We start from the raw sequence: 14,214 nt of genomic DNA, 5'->3' as shown, positions 1-14,214 counted from the left end.
GCCGAGGCGGGTGGATCACCTGAGGTCAGGAGTTTGAGACCAGCCTGGCCAACATGGTGAAATCCCATCTCTACTAAAAATACAAAAATTAGCTGGGCATGATGGCACATGCCTGTAATCCCAGCTACTTGGGAGGCTGAGGCAGGAGAATCGCTTGAACCTGAGGTGGAGGTTACAGTGAGCCAAGATAGTGCCATTGCACTCCAACCTGGGTAACAGTGAGACTCCGTCTCAAAAAAAAAAAAAAAAGAAAAAAGAAAAAAGAAATCAGCGTCTCAAAGAGATACATGTACATTCATGTTCATAGCAGCATTATTCACAATAGCAAAAAAGGTGGAAACAACACAAATGTACATCTGCAGATGAACCAGATAAACAAAATGTGGGATATACATATAACAGAATATTATTCAGCATTAAAAAGGAAGGCAATTCTGACATATGTCACAACATGGATGAACCTTGAGGATATTATGTGAAACGAAATAAGGCAGTCAGAAAGACAAATAATGCAAGATCCCCTTATCTGAGGTACTTACACTAGTCAAAATCATGGAGACAGAAAGTAGAATGGTGGGCCAGGCACAGTGGCTCATACCTGTAATCTCAGCATTTTGGGAGGCCAAGGTGGGTGGATTGCCTGAGGTCAGGAGTTCAAGACCAGTCTGGCCAACATGGTGAAACCCTGTCTCTACTAAAAATACAAAAAAATTAGCCAGATGTCGTAGTGTGTACCTGTAATCCCAGCTATTCAGGAGGCTGAGGCAGGGGAATTGCTTGAACCAGGGAGGTGGAGGTTGCAGTGAGGCGAGATCATGCCACTGCACTCCAGCCTGGGTGTCACAGCAAGACACCATCTCAAAAAAAAAAAAAAAAAGAAAGAAAAAAAGTAGAATGGTAGAACAGTGGTTGCCAGGGACTGGGGTAGTAGGGAATGGGGAGATACTGTTTAATGGTAACAGAGTTCAGTTTTACAATATGAGAGTTATGAAGATGAGGGGTGATGGCTGCATAACATTATAGATGTATTTAACACCACTAAATTGTACACTTACAAATGGTTAAGATAGTAAATTTTACATTATGTGTATTTTATCATAATGAAAATATTAAAACTAAAAATTGGATCGACAACCTAAATATAAGAGCTAAAACTATAAAATTGTTAGAAGAAACTATGGCATAAACCTTCAAGACACTGGATTTGGCAAGGGATTCTTAGCTATGACAACAAAATAAAAAAATAGATAAACTGGACTTCATCAAAATTAGAAGCTTTTGTGAAAAGGACATTATCGAGACAGTGAAAAAACAAAAGAAATTTTTAAAAACAAAAAAATTTTTTTAATTAAAAAAGGAAAGAAAAGACAACCTATACAATGGAGAAAATACTTGCAAGCTGTCTATCTGACAAGGGACTAGTATCTGGAACACAGATCAAGAACTCCTACAACTCAACAACAAAAAGACAAAAACACAATTTAAAACTGGGCAGGTGCTGGGTGATGTGGCTCATATCTGTAATATCAGCACTTTGGGAGGAAAACGCAGAAGAACTGTTTGAGCCCAGGAGTTCAAGACCAGCCTGAGCAACATAGTGAGACCCATCTCTACAGAAATAATCATAATAATTAGCCAGGTATGGTGGCGTGCACCTGTAGACCCAGCTAATCGGAAGGCTGAGGTAGGAGGATCCTTTGAGTCAAGGAGTTCAGAGGCTGTAGTGAGCTATGATGATGCCACTATACTCCAGCCTAGGTAACAGAGCAAGATCCTCTCTTAAAAAAAGAAAAAAAAAAATCCTGGGCACAGTGGCTCATGCCTGTAATTCCAGCACTTTGTTTGGGAAGCCAAGGTGGGAGGATCTCCTGAGCCCAGGAGTTTGAGACCAGCCTGGGCAACATAGTAAGACATTGTCTCTACAAATAAAAAAATTAGCCAGGCATGGTGGCATGCTGTGGTCCCAGCTACTCGGGAGGCTGAGGTGGGAGGATCACTTAATCTAGAGATGTGGAGGTTAGATTGAGCCGTGATCGCACCACTGCACTCCAGCCTAGGCAACAGAGCGAGACCCTGTATCAAAAAAAAAAAAAAAAAAAAAAAAAGGCAAAAGCTTTAGCAGGTATTTCTCCAAAGAAGACATACAAATGGCCAACAAGCATGTGAAAAGATGCTGTATGTCATTAACCGTTAGGGAAATACAAATCAAAAATACAATAGGACACCACTTTACACCCACTAGGATGGCTAGAATCAAAAAATCGGAAAATAACTAGTGTTGGCAAAGATGTGGAGAAACTGGAACCCTTGTGCACTGCTGATGGGAATGTCAAATGGTGCAGCCACTGTAGAAAACAGTGCAACGGTTTCTCAAAAAGTCAAACGAAAAATTACCATTTGACTCAGCAATTCCACTGCTAGGTATGTACCCAAAAGAACGGAAAACAGGTACTCAACTACTTGCACACATATGTTCATAGCAATAGCCAAAAGGTGAAAAAAACCCAAATGTCTACTAATGGATGAATGGATAAACAGTGGTATATCCATACAATGGTAGCCAGACCTAAAAAGAAATGAAGTATTCATACATGCTACATGGATGAATCTTGAAAATATGCTATGTGGAAGACACCAGAAACAAAATTTCATATATTTAATTATTCTATTTACATGAAATATCCAGGACAGGTAACTCCATAGAGACAGGAAACACACTGGTGGTTGCCAGAGGCTGGGTGAAGGACAAAATGGGGAGTGACTGCTTAATGAGGAAGAGATTTCCTTTGGGGTGATGAAAATGTTTTGGAACTACATAGAAGTGATGGTTGCACTACACTGTGAATGTACTGGCCACATTTAATTGATCACTTTATTTATTTTATTTTATTTATTTTTATTTTTATTTTTGAGACAGTGTCTCATTCTGTCACCCAGGCTGGAGTGCAGTAGTGCAATCTTGGCTCACTGCAACCTCCACCTCCCAGGTTCAAGCAATTCTCCTCCCTCAGCCTCCCGAGTAGCTAGGACTACAGGTACATGCCACCACAGCTGGCTAATTTTTGTATTTTTAGTAGAGATGAGGTTTCACCATGTTAGCCAGGCTGGTCTTGAACTCCTGACCTCAGGTAATCTGCCAGCCTCGGCCTCCCAGAGTGCTGGGATTGCAGGCATGAGCCACTGCGCTCAGCCTTAATTGTTTACTTTAAAATGGTTAATTTTGTTATATAAATTTCACCTAAAAAATTCTTAAAGTTATTACAGCACTGACTTTGTGAACAATTTGACAGCCCAATTTGGATAAAGCTAAATCAATCACCTTAACCAGTATTCTTTCTTTACAATAAGGAATTAATTGTACAACATAATCTCTAGTAAAGCATAATCATTTCACACAAAATAATTTGCTTAGATGGCCCATTTTTCTAAGTGCAGTTTCTAAAACACATACCCTTTAAAAAGAAACGTACCATTATATATGTCTGGGAGCCCTCAGAAGAGTGTGGTTGGGGGTGGATTACTTCATGATTTGATTCTGCCTTTCCGGAAACCACTGTAGCAAAAGGCTTGGATTTAGAGTCACCATTTTTAACGTTATTTTTGGAGGTTTTTCTTTATAAAGAAGAAAAGAAAGAGTTATTATCAATATACTGAAGATTAAGGGTTTTTAGGTATATGTGGGAGTGTGTGTATATAATGAATTCCCTTACAGAACTGCATCATTTATAGAGAACAGTTTTCTAAAAATCTAAGGGGCATCCTACAAAACACCTGACCAGTAGTCTTTGAAACAATCAAGGTCATAAAAAATAAAGAAAGTGAGAAATGATCACAGACCCCTGATTAGATGTACTATATCCTGGATTGGATCCTGGAACAGAAAAGAGACGTTAGAGAAAAAAACTGGTGAAAGCCAAAGAAAGTCTGGAATTTAGTCAATAGTAATATTTTTCTTTCTTTTTTTTTTTAAATTGAGACAGAGTCTCACTCTGTCACCCAGGCTAGAGTGCAGTGGCGTGATCTCAGCACGCTGCAACCTCTGCTGCCCGGGTTCAAGTGATTCTTGTGCCTCAGCCTCCCGAGTAGCTAGGACTACAGGTGCGCGCCACCATGCCTGGCTAATTTTTTTGTATTTTTTTTTTTTTAGTAGAGACGAGGTTTCTCCATGTTGGCCAGGCTGGTCTTAAACTCCTGACCTCAGGTGATCTGCCAGCCTTGGCCTCCCAAAGTGCTGGGATTACAGGCATGAGCCACCATGCGTGGTCAAGTCAACAGTAATATTTCGATGTTGGTTTCTTAGTTTTGACAAATGCATTAGGGTATGTAATCTGGTAATCACAGAAGAAACTAGATGAGGGGTATACAGGAACTCTCCACACTATCTTTCCAACTTTTCTGTTTATACAAAATTATTCCAAAATAAAAATTCTATGGGAGATTGCCTCACATACGGGAGTATCAGGTTAATTTTCATTTTCAAATTTTACATGTCTGTAATAATACCACAACTGCTTGGCTAACTTTGAGAGTAAAACTGATTGGTACACTTAGTCCTGCTTATAGAATAAATGTATACAGGAATAATATCCCCAACTATTTTAGTATGTCATTTCTAAAACTGGGCTAAACCTCTGGAGAATTCAAGAGGAGCATGGAGATCAGTGCACTGGAAGGCCAAAAGTCTACTTGGTGGGAAATTATATAGACAATGTATACAAAAAGATGGTTCTTCTTTATTCCCTGAGGCATCTCTAGCATTGCCTCCTCTCTTTCCAAATTTAACATGCCACAAGGCAAGAGGAGAAGCCAAACAGATTGTGATAGTTTTGTCCAGCCCTAAGTCTTAGATCCTGGAACACCTGTTTAGTAAAGGTAGGATCTGCAAGCCAAAGCAAGGAATTCTCTTGGGAAGTTATATGAATGAAGAGGGAACTTTATGCAAGCTCTCAGAAATGTGAGCACTACTTTTTAAATATTACTATCTTACACAGTAAGATGTATAGGTTTCTCAGATAATCTCTAATTATTATATGATTTCTAAAACATATGCCCTCTTTATTTTTTATTATTTGGCTGCTCCTTGAGAACAGGACTAGCTCATAGGCAGTGAGCCCAGAGTAGTGCATATGTCCTTTACACTATATGTCTTAGAACCCTCTGAGGAATGTGACAGTGGTTCTCCAAATTTCTGATTTTAGCAATTAAGCAAATTTCAACATGTATTTGAAGACTGGGAGAATATGCCATGCCAAAATGTGCTACTTTGGCATAAACATTATTTTGGGCTAAGGTTCTTTAAAAAGTAAGTGCAAGCTTTGGGAGGCCAAGGTGCGCGGACCAGGAGATCGGGAGTTCAAGACCAGCCTGGCCAACATGGTGAAACCCTGTCTCTACTAAAAATACAAAAATTAGCCAGGCACAGTGGCGGGTGCCTGTAATCCCAGCTACTGGGGAGGCTGAGGCAGGAGAATTGCTTGAACCTGGGAGGCGGAGGTTGCAGGAGGCTGAGATCATGCCACTGCACTCCAGCCTGGGTGACACAGCAAGACTCCATCTCAAAAAAAAAACAAAAAAAAAAGTAAGTGCAAGAAGGGCACTCGATCTTCCCTTTTTCTTCCAGAAAGCAGAAGATAAAACTCCCATGTGAAATATGTCCTCCCTGTACCAGAAGGAAAGTAACATTCTTATTATCAAGAATGGAAAGATGAAACTGAGAGAATTCTATAAACAGACCTTATTAAAATAATTCTTATCTTCCTTTAGCCTCTCCACATAGTTTACTTTTCCACAATTGCCTCTCTTTGTTCAATCAAGCAAAAAGCATTTAGGTTTTGCCACTTCTTTGTATTTTTAGTAGAAGTTAGGTCTTCATTTCCTTATGAGGGCTCCTGTGTCACATAAAACTTATTCAGGTATTAAATAAATTTATATGCTTTTCTCCTGTTAAATTATAAGTTTAATTCTCAAGCTCAGCCAAGATACCCTAAGAGGGCAGAATTTTGCCTCCTCTACATATGTAATCATGCCATTTTATTTCTTGTTTTTAAGAAAACTCACTATTAATTCTTGCATATGAATATTACAGAAGCCACCCTCTTTTACTCCATCTATTTAGCCCAGCTATTTGCAAGGGAAGTATCTTACATCTTTGTGGCCTCCAAAAAGAAGGAGATTTGCCGCTTTATATAAGGCTGCCTCAGGATGCTCCTCACAGATGGCCTTTCTTCAGGCCTTTTGCTCAGCATTGTTCTTATCAGTTCTGCCAGCTCTGGGCTGTAATCTCTTGGCATTGGTGGCAGCTACAAAGAAAAATAATACTGTAATTATGACTAACGGTCTTGTGAAACAAAGTAAAAGCTGGTAGAGGTTTCCCAATATTTATTTATAGTCATATATCCACATAAGCAGAAAACAATCAGTATATTAGTCTACAGTAAGTGTACTGGTATCCCAGTTGTAAGATAACAAGTTGTAAAATTATAAAAGTATATCCTTCAACCCAGCAGTCCCATCTGATGACACTCTCATTCAGAAATAAGAGTATGAGTTTCCTAAAGACTTATGTATCGGGATGTTCAATGCAGTACTGTTCTTGCAGTAGTAAACAATTGGAAACATAAATGTCCCATAGGGGATCTGTGGAATAAATTATCATACATTCTTCTTATAAAAACTAGGGCCAGTCGCAGTGGCTTACGCCTGTAATCCCAGCACTTTGAGGCCGAGGCGGGTGGATTGCCTGAGGTCAGGAGTTTGAGACCAGTCTGGCCAACATGGTGAAACCCTGTCTCTACTAAAAATACAAAAAAATTAGCTGGGCATGGTGGCATGCACCTGTAATCCCAGCTACTCAGGAGGCTGAGGCAGGGGAATTGCTTGAACCAGAGAGGTGGAGGTTGCGGTGAGCCGAGATCACGCCACAGCACTCCAGCCTAGCAACAGAGCAAGACTCTGTCTCAAAAAAAAAAAAGAAAAAAGAAAAGAAAAGAAACTAGGCAGCAGGTTAAAAAATATAAGACTTGGGCCAGGTGCGGTGGCTCACAGCTGTAATCTCAGCACTTTGGGAGGCCGAGGCGGGTGGATCACGAGGTCAGGAGATGGGAGACCATCCTGGCTAACACAGTGAAACCCCATCTCTACTAAAAATACAAAAAAGTAGACGGGCGTGGTGGCGGGCACCTGTAGTCCCAGCTACTTGGGAGGCCGAGGCAGGAGAATGGCATGAACCCGAGAGGCAGAGGTTGCAGTGAGCCGAGATTGCACCACTGCACTCCAGCCTGGGCAACAGAGTGAGACTCTGTCTCAAAAACAAAAAAAAAAACAAGACTTGCAGGTACCGACTTGGAAGGGATGTGTTCCTCATATATTAAGTCAAAAAAACAAGTTATGTACCATGTGAACAGCCTGATTCCAGTTCAAGAATCTGTGGGTGTGCATGTGCGCATGCACACACACACACGCGCACACATACACACACACAGAGTTATGTCTGTATAAAGACAGGAAAAACCCAGAAAGGCCATGTACCAATTTGCTAGCAATGGTTATCTTCCAGGGAATGGGAATAGAAAGAGAAGAGAATTTCACTCCCTTCTTGTTTGATTCTTAAGTAGTGGCATTATGGGAAAATTTTACTTTTGTGTGTGTTTTTCAATATGCTTCAAATTGAAAAATTAAATAAGTTGTGGGATAGTATTAAAATCAATAGGTGATTTATGGCCTTTAAAACTTAACGGTACATTGGCCAGGCGCGGTGGCTCACACCTGTAATCCCAGCATTTTGGGAGGCTGAGGCAGGCAGATCACCTGAGGTGAGGAGTTCGAGACCATCCTGGCCAACATGGTGAAACCCTGTCTGTACTAAAAATACAAAAATTAGCGGGGCGTCGCGGCATGTGCCTGTAATCCCAGCTACTTGGTAAGCTAAGGCACGAGAATCACTTGAACCTAGGAGGTAGAGGTTGTTGTGAGCTGAGATCATGCCATTGCACTCCAGCCTGGGAGACAAGAGCAAAACTCCATCTCAAAAAAAAAAAACCTTAACGACACATGGATGCCTGACACTATAAAGGGCAACTAGCCTCATGGAACATACAAAGCCGGTCACTCTGGAGTCTATATCAGATACAGATATAGATTCTTAACTAGTTACTGATTGTTGTGATGATTATCAAAGGAACAACAAGTTCAGAGTAAACTCATTTTAAATGTAGCTCATTGAATCATAAGCTGCTTAGAAGAGACAAATAGCCTCTCAGGGCATCGGCACATCCTATGACTATAGGCATAGGTTTTCAAAAAGCCAATTCTTTTGAGCCATTAAGCCATCTTACAGATTAATATTAAGAAATGATCCATCAATCCCTTTTCCTCTAGTCTGACCTTCCCCACAGAAGGGACCCACCATTGTTAACTATCAACCCAATCTCAAAAATTACTCATTGACTCACCAAAATCAACAATGATTTTGCTAGTAGCTATTTAAAAAGCTGCACTATAGAAACACTGGTCAATTAGTTCTAGATTATTCTTTACCTTTCCTTCAATAATCCGATAAACTAAAGAATTCATATCTTTTGCATTGAAAGCATGCTTCAAGGTGGCCATTTCATAGACACAGCATCCTAGAGCCCAAACATCAGACTAGAAAATAAAAACAGTAAATGGTTAAATGTCAGAATAGCTTATTTACATTTTTTTCCCTTTAAAAAAAGAAAACATTTTCCTTAAACCAATTCATAGATAATTCTCTGACTTAACTAACTTCTGAAATTATGAGTACTCTCCCAGAGACAAGGTAAGCCAGCATACAGAGCCCAATCCTACCTTATAGTTGTAGGGTTTGTTTGAGAACAATTCAGGGCTCATGTAGTAGGGTGTGCCAATGAGGGTGCTAGCCATGTCACAGTGGTTCTCTAACACTCGGGCAATTCCTAGGTCCCCCACTTTGATGATGTTTGTTCTTGTTAGGAAGACATTTTGAGTTTTCAGATCTCGATGAAGGATGTGTTTTTCATGTAAATACTGAGGAAAGAAACAAGATTTTATTACATATAAATAGACTTAATTATGTATTTATTCCTGGCTTATTATATACCATCAGCAATGGCACGAGTTACAGTCTTTGACCGTAAAGAGTAACCAACCATACAATTCCTTATTCAACAAACAAATACCTACCAAACATTATTGCTTTATAATCTCTAAATAAAAGGTCTAATTTACGATTTTTGAAATGAGAAAATTAAGTTCCGTGTGTTGACTTACCCAGTACCCATCAAAACTGTTCCCTGGTAGCTTGACAATTATACCATTTTGGCATTGCATGAATCCAGTTTAAAAATATGTTTACAGGCCGGGCGCAGTGTTCAGCAGTTTGGGAGGCCGAGGTGAGCGGATCACTTGAGGCCAGGAGTTCAAGACCAGCCTGGCCAACATGGCAAAACCCCATCTCTACTAAAAAAATACAAAAATTAGCTGGACATGGTGACGCATGCCTATAATCCCAGCTACTTGGGAGGCTGAGGCACAAGAATCACTTGAACCCAGGAGGTGGAGGTTGGAATGAGCCATGATTGTGCCACCGCACTCGAATCTGGGCGACAGTGACACTCTGTCTCAAAAAAAAAAAAAAATGCTTACAAACTCCCACTGACAGTAGGACAACTTATACAAAGTCAGACGCACAGTCCTCTCAGAGCCATGAAATCCTCAGCTTAATAATATTTTCAAGTATAGCAAGAGCATTTTTATTTAGAGAAGTATCTCAGCCAGGCGCGGTAGCTCACGCCTGTAATCCCAGCACTCTGGGAGGCCGAGGTGGGCGGATCACCTGAGGTCAAGAGTTCGAGACCAGCCTGGCCAACATGGTAAAACCCCATCTCTACTAAAAATACAAAAAAAAAAATTAGCCAGGTGTGGTGGCAGGTGCCTATAATCCCAGCTACTTGGGAGGCTGAGGCAGGAGAATCGCTTGAACCTGGGAGGTGGAGGTTACAGTGAGCCGAGATCGTGCCACTGCACTCCAGCCTAGGTAACAAGGGCAAAACTCTATCTCAAAAGAAAAAAAAAAAAAAAAAGAGAAAGAATTTAAACATGGTCAGTTAATTCTGGACAAGTCTACCCAGTTCCAAAATAGTATTTCATAAACAGCCTTGCTTTTGAGTTATATGCATATTAAAACACAAACTTGTAGGAACACTTATTCCATCTTATGGAATGATGTGCTGCCCAATTCTAAAAAATAAAAAAAGAAAACTTGTTGTGCATTCCCATCTACTGTACCCCAGCAGAGTGACAGATGAAATCACTGGGCATATCAATTAGCCTAGCCACCTTTCAGCATGGCACAACTGACCAATAAATAACAAACACAGTCACTCTTTGCTCTTGGTTGCCTCAGGGTCCTTAAAATTGACTTTGCTATAAATGGCAAATGAGTGGGCTTCCCCTGCAATTAGACATGAAATCTATGTCTATTTTAATATAGGTATCACTTGCTTAGAAAAGTTCCAATGCTACAGCAAGAGTGATTGGGTCAACTTCACAAATGAATTTTCCAAAAAATACATTTCTATATGTAAGTATCTGAAGAAAAATTTTCCTAAAATACACCTGCCATCTTCTTGCCATCTGGGAACAAGCTAGGATGCTGTTAGTCTACACAGTACCTGCAAAGCCATGGCGATCTGTACAAACCACTCTACCACCTGATTCTCAGGCAGAAGCTGCCCTTTCTGCTCCTTGAGCTTTCGGTACAGATCACCTCCTTCACAGAAGCCCATGACAATGTAGAGCAGACCATCTCCTCCTTCCCATGACTCCTTGTAGGTGACAATGTTGGGATGCTTCAACTGAGACAAGAGCTGGGCTTCCTGTTCAGCAGCTCGCCGCTCTCGGCTAGAGGCATTTCGGAGGTTCAGTTTTTTGATGACATACTAAAAACAAAACATGTATTTTTACAATGTGCAAATAAACGTAAGATTTGTGGCCTCAGAGTTATCTAAGGGCTCTCAAGAATACCCTCAAAACCAACCTTGTGGAGCCTGTCAGATAACCTATTCATTTTGTTTTTCACCAAGCACAAAATCGGGGAAAATATTTGCTATTATTGATACTTCTTATAAGTTAGATTTATAGCAGTGTAGGGCCACAAAAAAATTACCTTTTCCATCTGCATTTCACAATTTCATTAATGACTAAAAAAAGTGAGTTCAAGATAACATACCATTGGATCAATTATAAAACCTGTGCTAGCAATTCCTTAATATCTGGCCATACACAGTGGCTCACACCTATAATCCCAGCACTTTGGGAGGGCGAGGTGGGTGGATCACCTGAGGTCAGGAGTTCAAGACCAGCCTGGTCAATGTGGTGAAACCTGTCTCTACTAAAAATACAAAAATTAGCCCAGTGTGGTGGTGTGTACCTGTAGTCCCAGCAACTTGGGAGGCTGACACAGGAGAATTGCTTGAACCTGGGAGGCAGTAGTTGCAGCAGTGAGCCAACATCGCACCACTGCACTCCAGCCTGGGAGGCAGAGCAAGACTCCGTCTCAAAAAAAAATTAAAAAAAAAAAAAAATTCCTTAATATCTAAGCTCTCCCAAAAAGGTGCATAAAATATAGCCTGACTATACATTTGCAGACAGAATAGTCTGTGGATTACATTAGATACTCAAAGGGATCCATGGCCCCCTAAGTTTAACAGTCACTGATCTTCAGCATACAAAATTATTCACACTTAAAAGAAATCAATAGCCTCTAACACCTAATACATTGCCCTCAATCATCTCAAAGACCATACAATTCATTTCTTCAACACATACATAAATGTGTTTTGTGAAGTGTAAACTAAAGCTCAAGTAACTAGCTATTGCTAGTTCCCTATCATCAGCCCCAAAATCCAATGATTCCCCCAATGCCTACTGAACAAATCTCTTATGCATGAGCTTGTGTTTCACGCAAAGCAACTAGCAACAGAGACAAGGAAGAACAGGCAATTGGGCCCTATATTTAGGGGGGACATCTCCTCTCAGCTTGCCTGGAGCAGTCCTGCTGTCCTGGTGTAACTATTAATAATGCCTCCTTTCAGTTTCAAAACTGTCCCAGTTTGTACAATACATTATATTGTCACCCTATTAATAAACCACATTGAAGAATTGGTTCATTATCCTGAGATTAATGGGATAAAGTGTTTTAAACAGAGGAGTGACAACATCAGATTTAAATTTGAGAAAGATGACTGAGGCTGCAGTGAAAGTGATGGATTGGAGAAAAGCAAGTCAAGTGGCGGCGACCAGTTGGGAAACCGTGACCATAGCTTTGCTAGAGACAACAGGGTGTCCTGGATTGGGGTGGTAGCAGTAGAGATGAGAGGAGGCCTATTGTCTTAGTGATAGATGAATATAATCAGTGTTGGGGTGCGTGGGGAGGCTTAAAAATGACTCCAGGTGTCCGGCTTGGGCAATTGGTGAGTTGGTGTCGCTATTCACTGAAACGGAAGACATGAGAGAAGGTTTGTCGGGAAGAAAATGAGTCGAGTTTTAAGTGAGTCCAGCAGTCTACAGTAGAGACGTTTGGGGGGGGCCCTTCATTCAAGCAATAATGCTTGCTAGGCGCTGTATTAAGTCCTGGGAATGCATGATACCTGCTCTCATGAGAGTGTCGGAGTTGGGAGAAAGGTGTGTAGATCAAGCATGCCAATTAATACAACAAAGAAGTAGATAGGCAGAGACTGAAAATGTTTACATAAAACTTAGAATCGTATTTAAAGAAAATGAAAATTAAAAGGAAAAAAATTTAACACAACAAAGAAGTAGAAGTAGTTCTGGGCGCATATTACAGGGAGGCCTGGCCTCGTCTTGGTCTGGGACCATTTCCCTGAGGAAATGCCATCCGAGATGAGCCCCTTGCGACCACCCCCGACCTAATCTACCGATCGGCGCCCTCGGCGCACCTCTGCCCGCCCCCACCCCTTGCCGGGCCCCACCCCTGCAGACCTGCTTGCCGTCCCGCCGGTGCTTCACAAGCGTCACCTCTCCGTAGCTCCCCTTGCCCACAACCCGCAGGTAGCAGTAGGCGGCCAGCGGCATGTTCCCAGCGCTGGCCCAGAGTCGGGATGCGGCGGCAGCGGCGTGTAGGGCAGCGGGCGGCAACAAGAAGCTCGGTTCATGCCCGAGAGGGGGCAGTGGGGGCGGCTGTTGAGGCAGCCGGCCCCGGGCGGGATCGCTGGGGTCCGGCCCACGACGACGCCGCTGCCATAGCGATCCGGGCCGGGAACAGTTCTGCGCATGCTCGTGCGTCCCCAAAGGACCGCCATAGAGCGGACGCCACGAGCGGCCAGAGAGGTTCCGCAGCCCCGGGAGGACCCGCCGTAGAGCAGAGGCTCCAGGAGGCCAGAGCGACTCCGCCAGGCCCCGCGCGCTTTCTGTGCGTCCGTTCCGCCGTCCGGGTCCCCGCCACAACAGAGTCAGGAAAAGCTTCCTCTTTTTGGGCACGTTTGTCCTAAGCCCGTTACAAGTATTGTTCGTTGATTCTGCAAATATTTATTGACCGCCTATGTGCCAGGCCAACAAAGTCCCTGCCCTCCTGGGGCTCATGTTCTAATGATTGGGTGACAGACTCTCTACCAGTAACATTTGCTGTATCCGCTTTATCACATGCCGTCTCTGCATCCAGCAATCCATCCTATTTTTTGATACATTCAAAGTAAATTGGAGATATCAGTACCTTTCATCCCTAAAAACTTTCGCCTGCTAATTGAGAACTACAAAGACTCCTCAGCATTTAACGACTACCCTAACCACTGCACTGAGAGACTTGACTAAACTCTAACATGGCATCATACTAAGTTAACAGCCTAAGGGCGGATCTCTAGGTAGACCTAGGCTCCTTTAAAATGCCTGCCCAAGAAAGCTCAGGGGTGCCAAAAGAATTCACCATTTGTTCCAGCCAAAGCCTCCCTTTCCCAGAGTGCTTCCTTTTTTTTTTTTTTTTTTTTTTTTTTTTGAGACAGGGTCTCGCCCTGTCACCCAGGTTGGAGTGCAGTGGTGCAATGGTGCTCACTGCTGCCTAGACCTCCTGGGCTCAAGCCATCCTCCCAACTACAGGCACACACCTCCATGCCTGGCTAATCCTATTTTATTTTTTTTCAGAGACAGGGTCTCACTATGTTCCCCAGACCGGTCTTGAACTCCTGGGCTCAAGCAATTCAC

The 14,214-nt window shown here is 42.1% G+C and overlaps 1 protein-coding gene across 11 annotated transcripts in view; it reads right to left on the bottom strand.

Annotated features, from left to right (window-relative positions):
• NEK4 (NIMA related kinase 4) overlaps nucleotides 1-13,298 on the bottom strand; it is a 57,878-nt gene extending 44,580 nt beyond the window's left edge. For 9 of the 11 annotated variants that reach the window (XR_008523202.2, XR_008523203.2, XM_054550360.2 and 6 more), the window contains exons 1-6: nucleotides 13,000-13,297; nucleotides 10,671-10,937; nucleotides 8,827-9,024; nucleotides 8,536-8,643; nucleotides 6,145-6,299; nucleotides 3,471-3,612 (exon numbers count right to left, since the gene is read on the bottom strand). Coding sequence is in view for 8 of the 11 variants with exons in the window: in XM_054550360.2 (XP_054406335.2) it covers nucleotides 3,471-3,612; nucleotides 6,145-6,299; nucleotides 8,536-8,643; nucleotides 8,827-9,024; nucleotides 10,671-10,937; nucleotides 13,000-13,092 (963 nt within the window). In the remaining 3 variants the exon portion in view is untranslated. 11 annotated transcript variants of the gene reach the window in all.
• Between the last annotated feature and the right edge of the window lie 916 nt (nucleotides 13,299-14,214).

The sequence above is a fragment of the Pongo abelii genome, chromosome 2 (genome assembly GCF_028885655.2).
Source record: "Pongo abelii isolate AG06213 chromosome 2, NHGRI_mPonAbe1-v2.0_pri, whole genome shotgun sequence".
Lineage (NCBI taxonomy): Eukaryota > Metazoa > Chordata > Mammalia > Primates > Hominidae > Pongo > Pongo abelii.
Note: the sequence above shows the minus strand (reverse complement) of the source record. Positions and strands in the feature narration are given on the sequence as shown.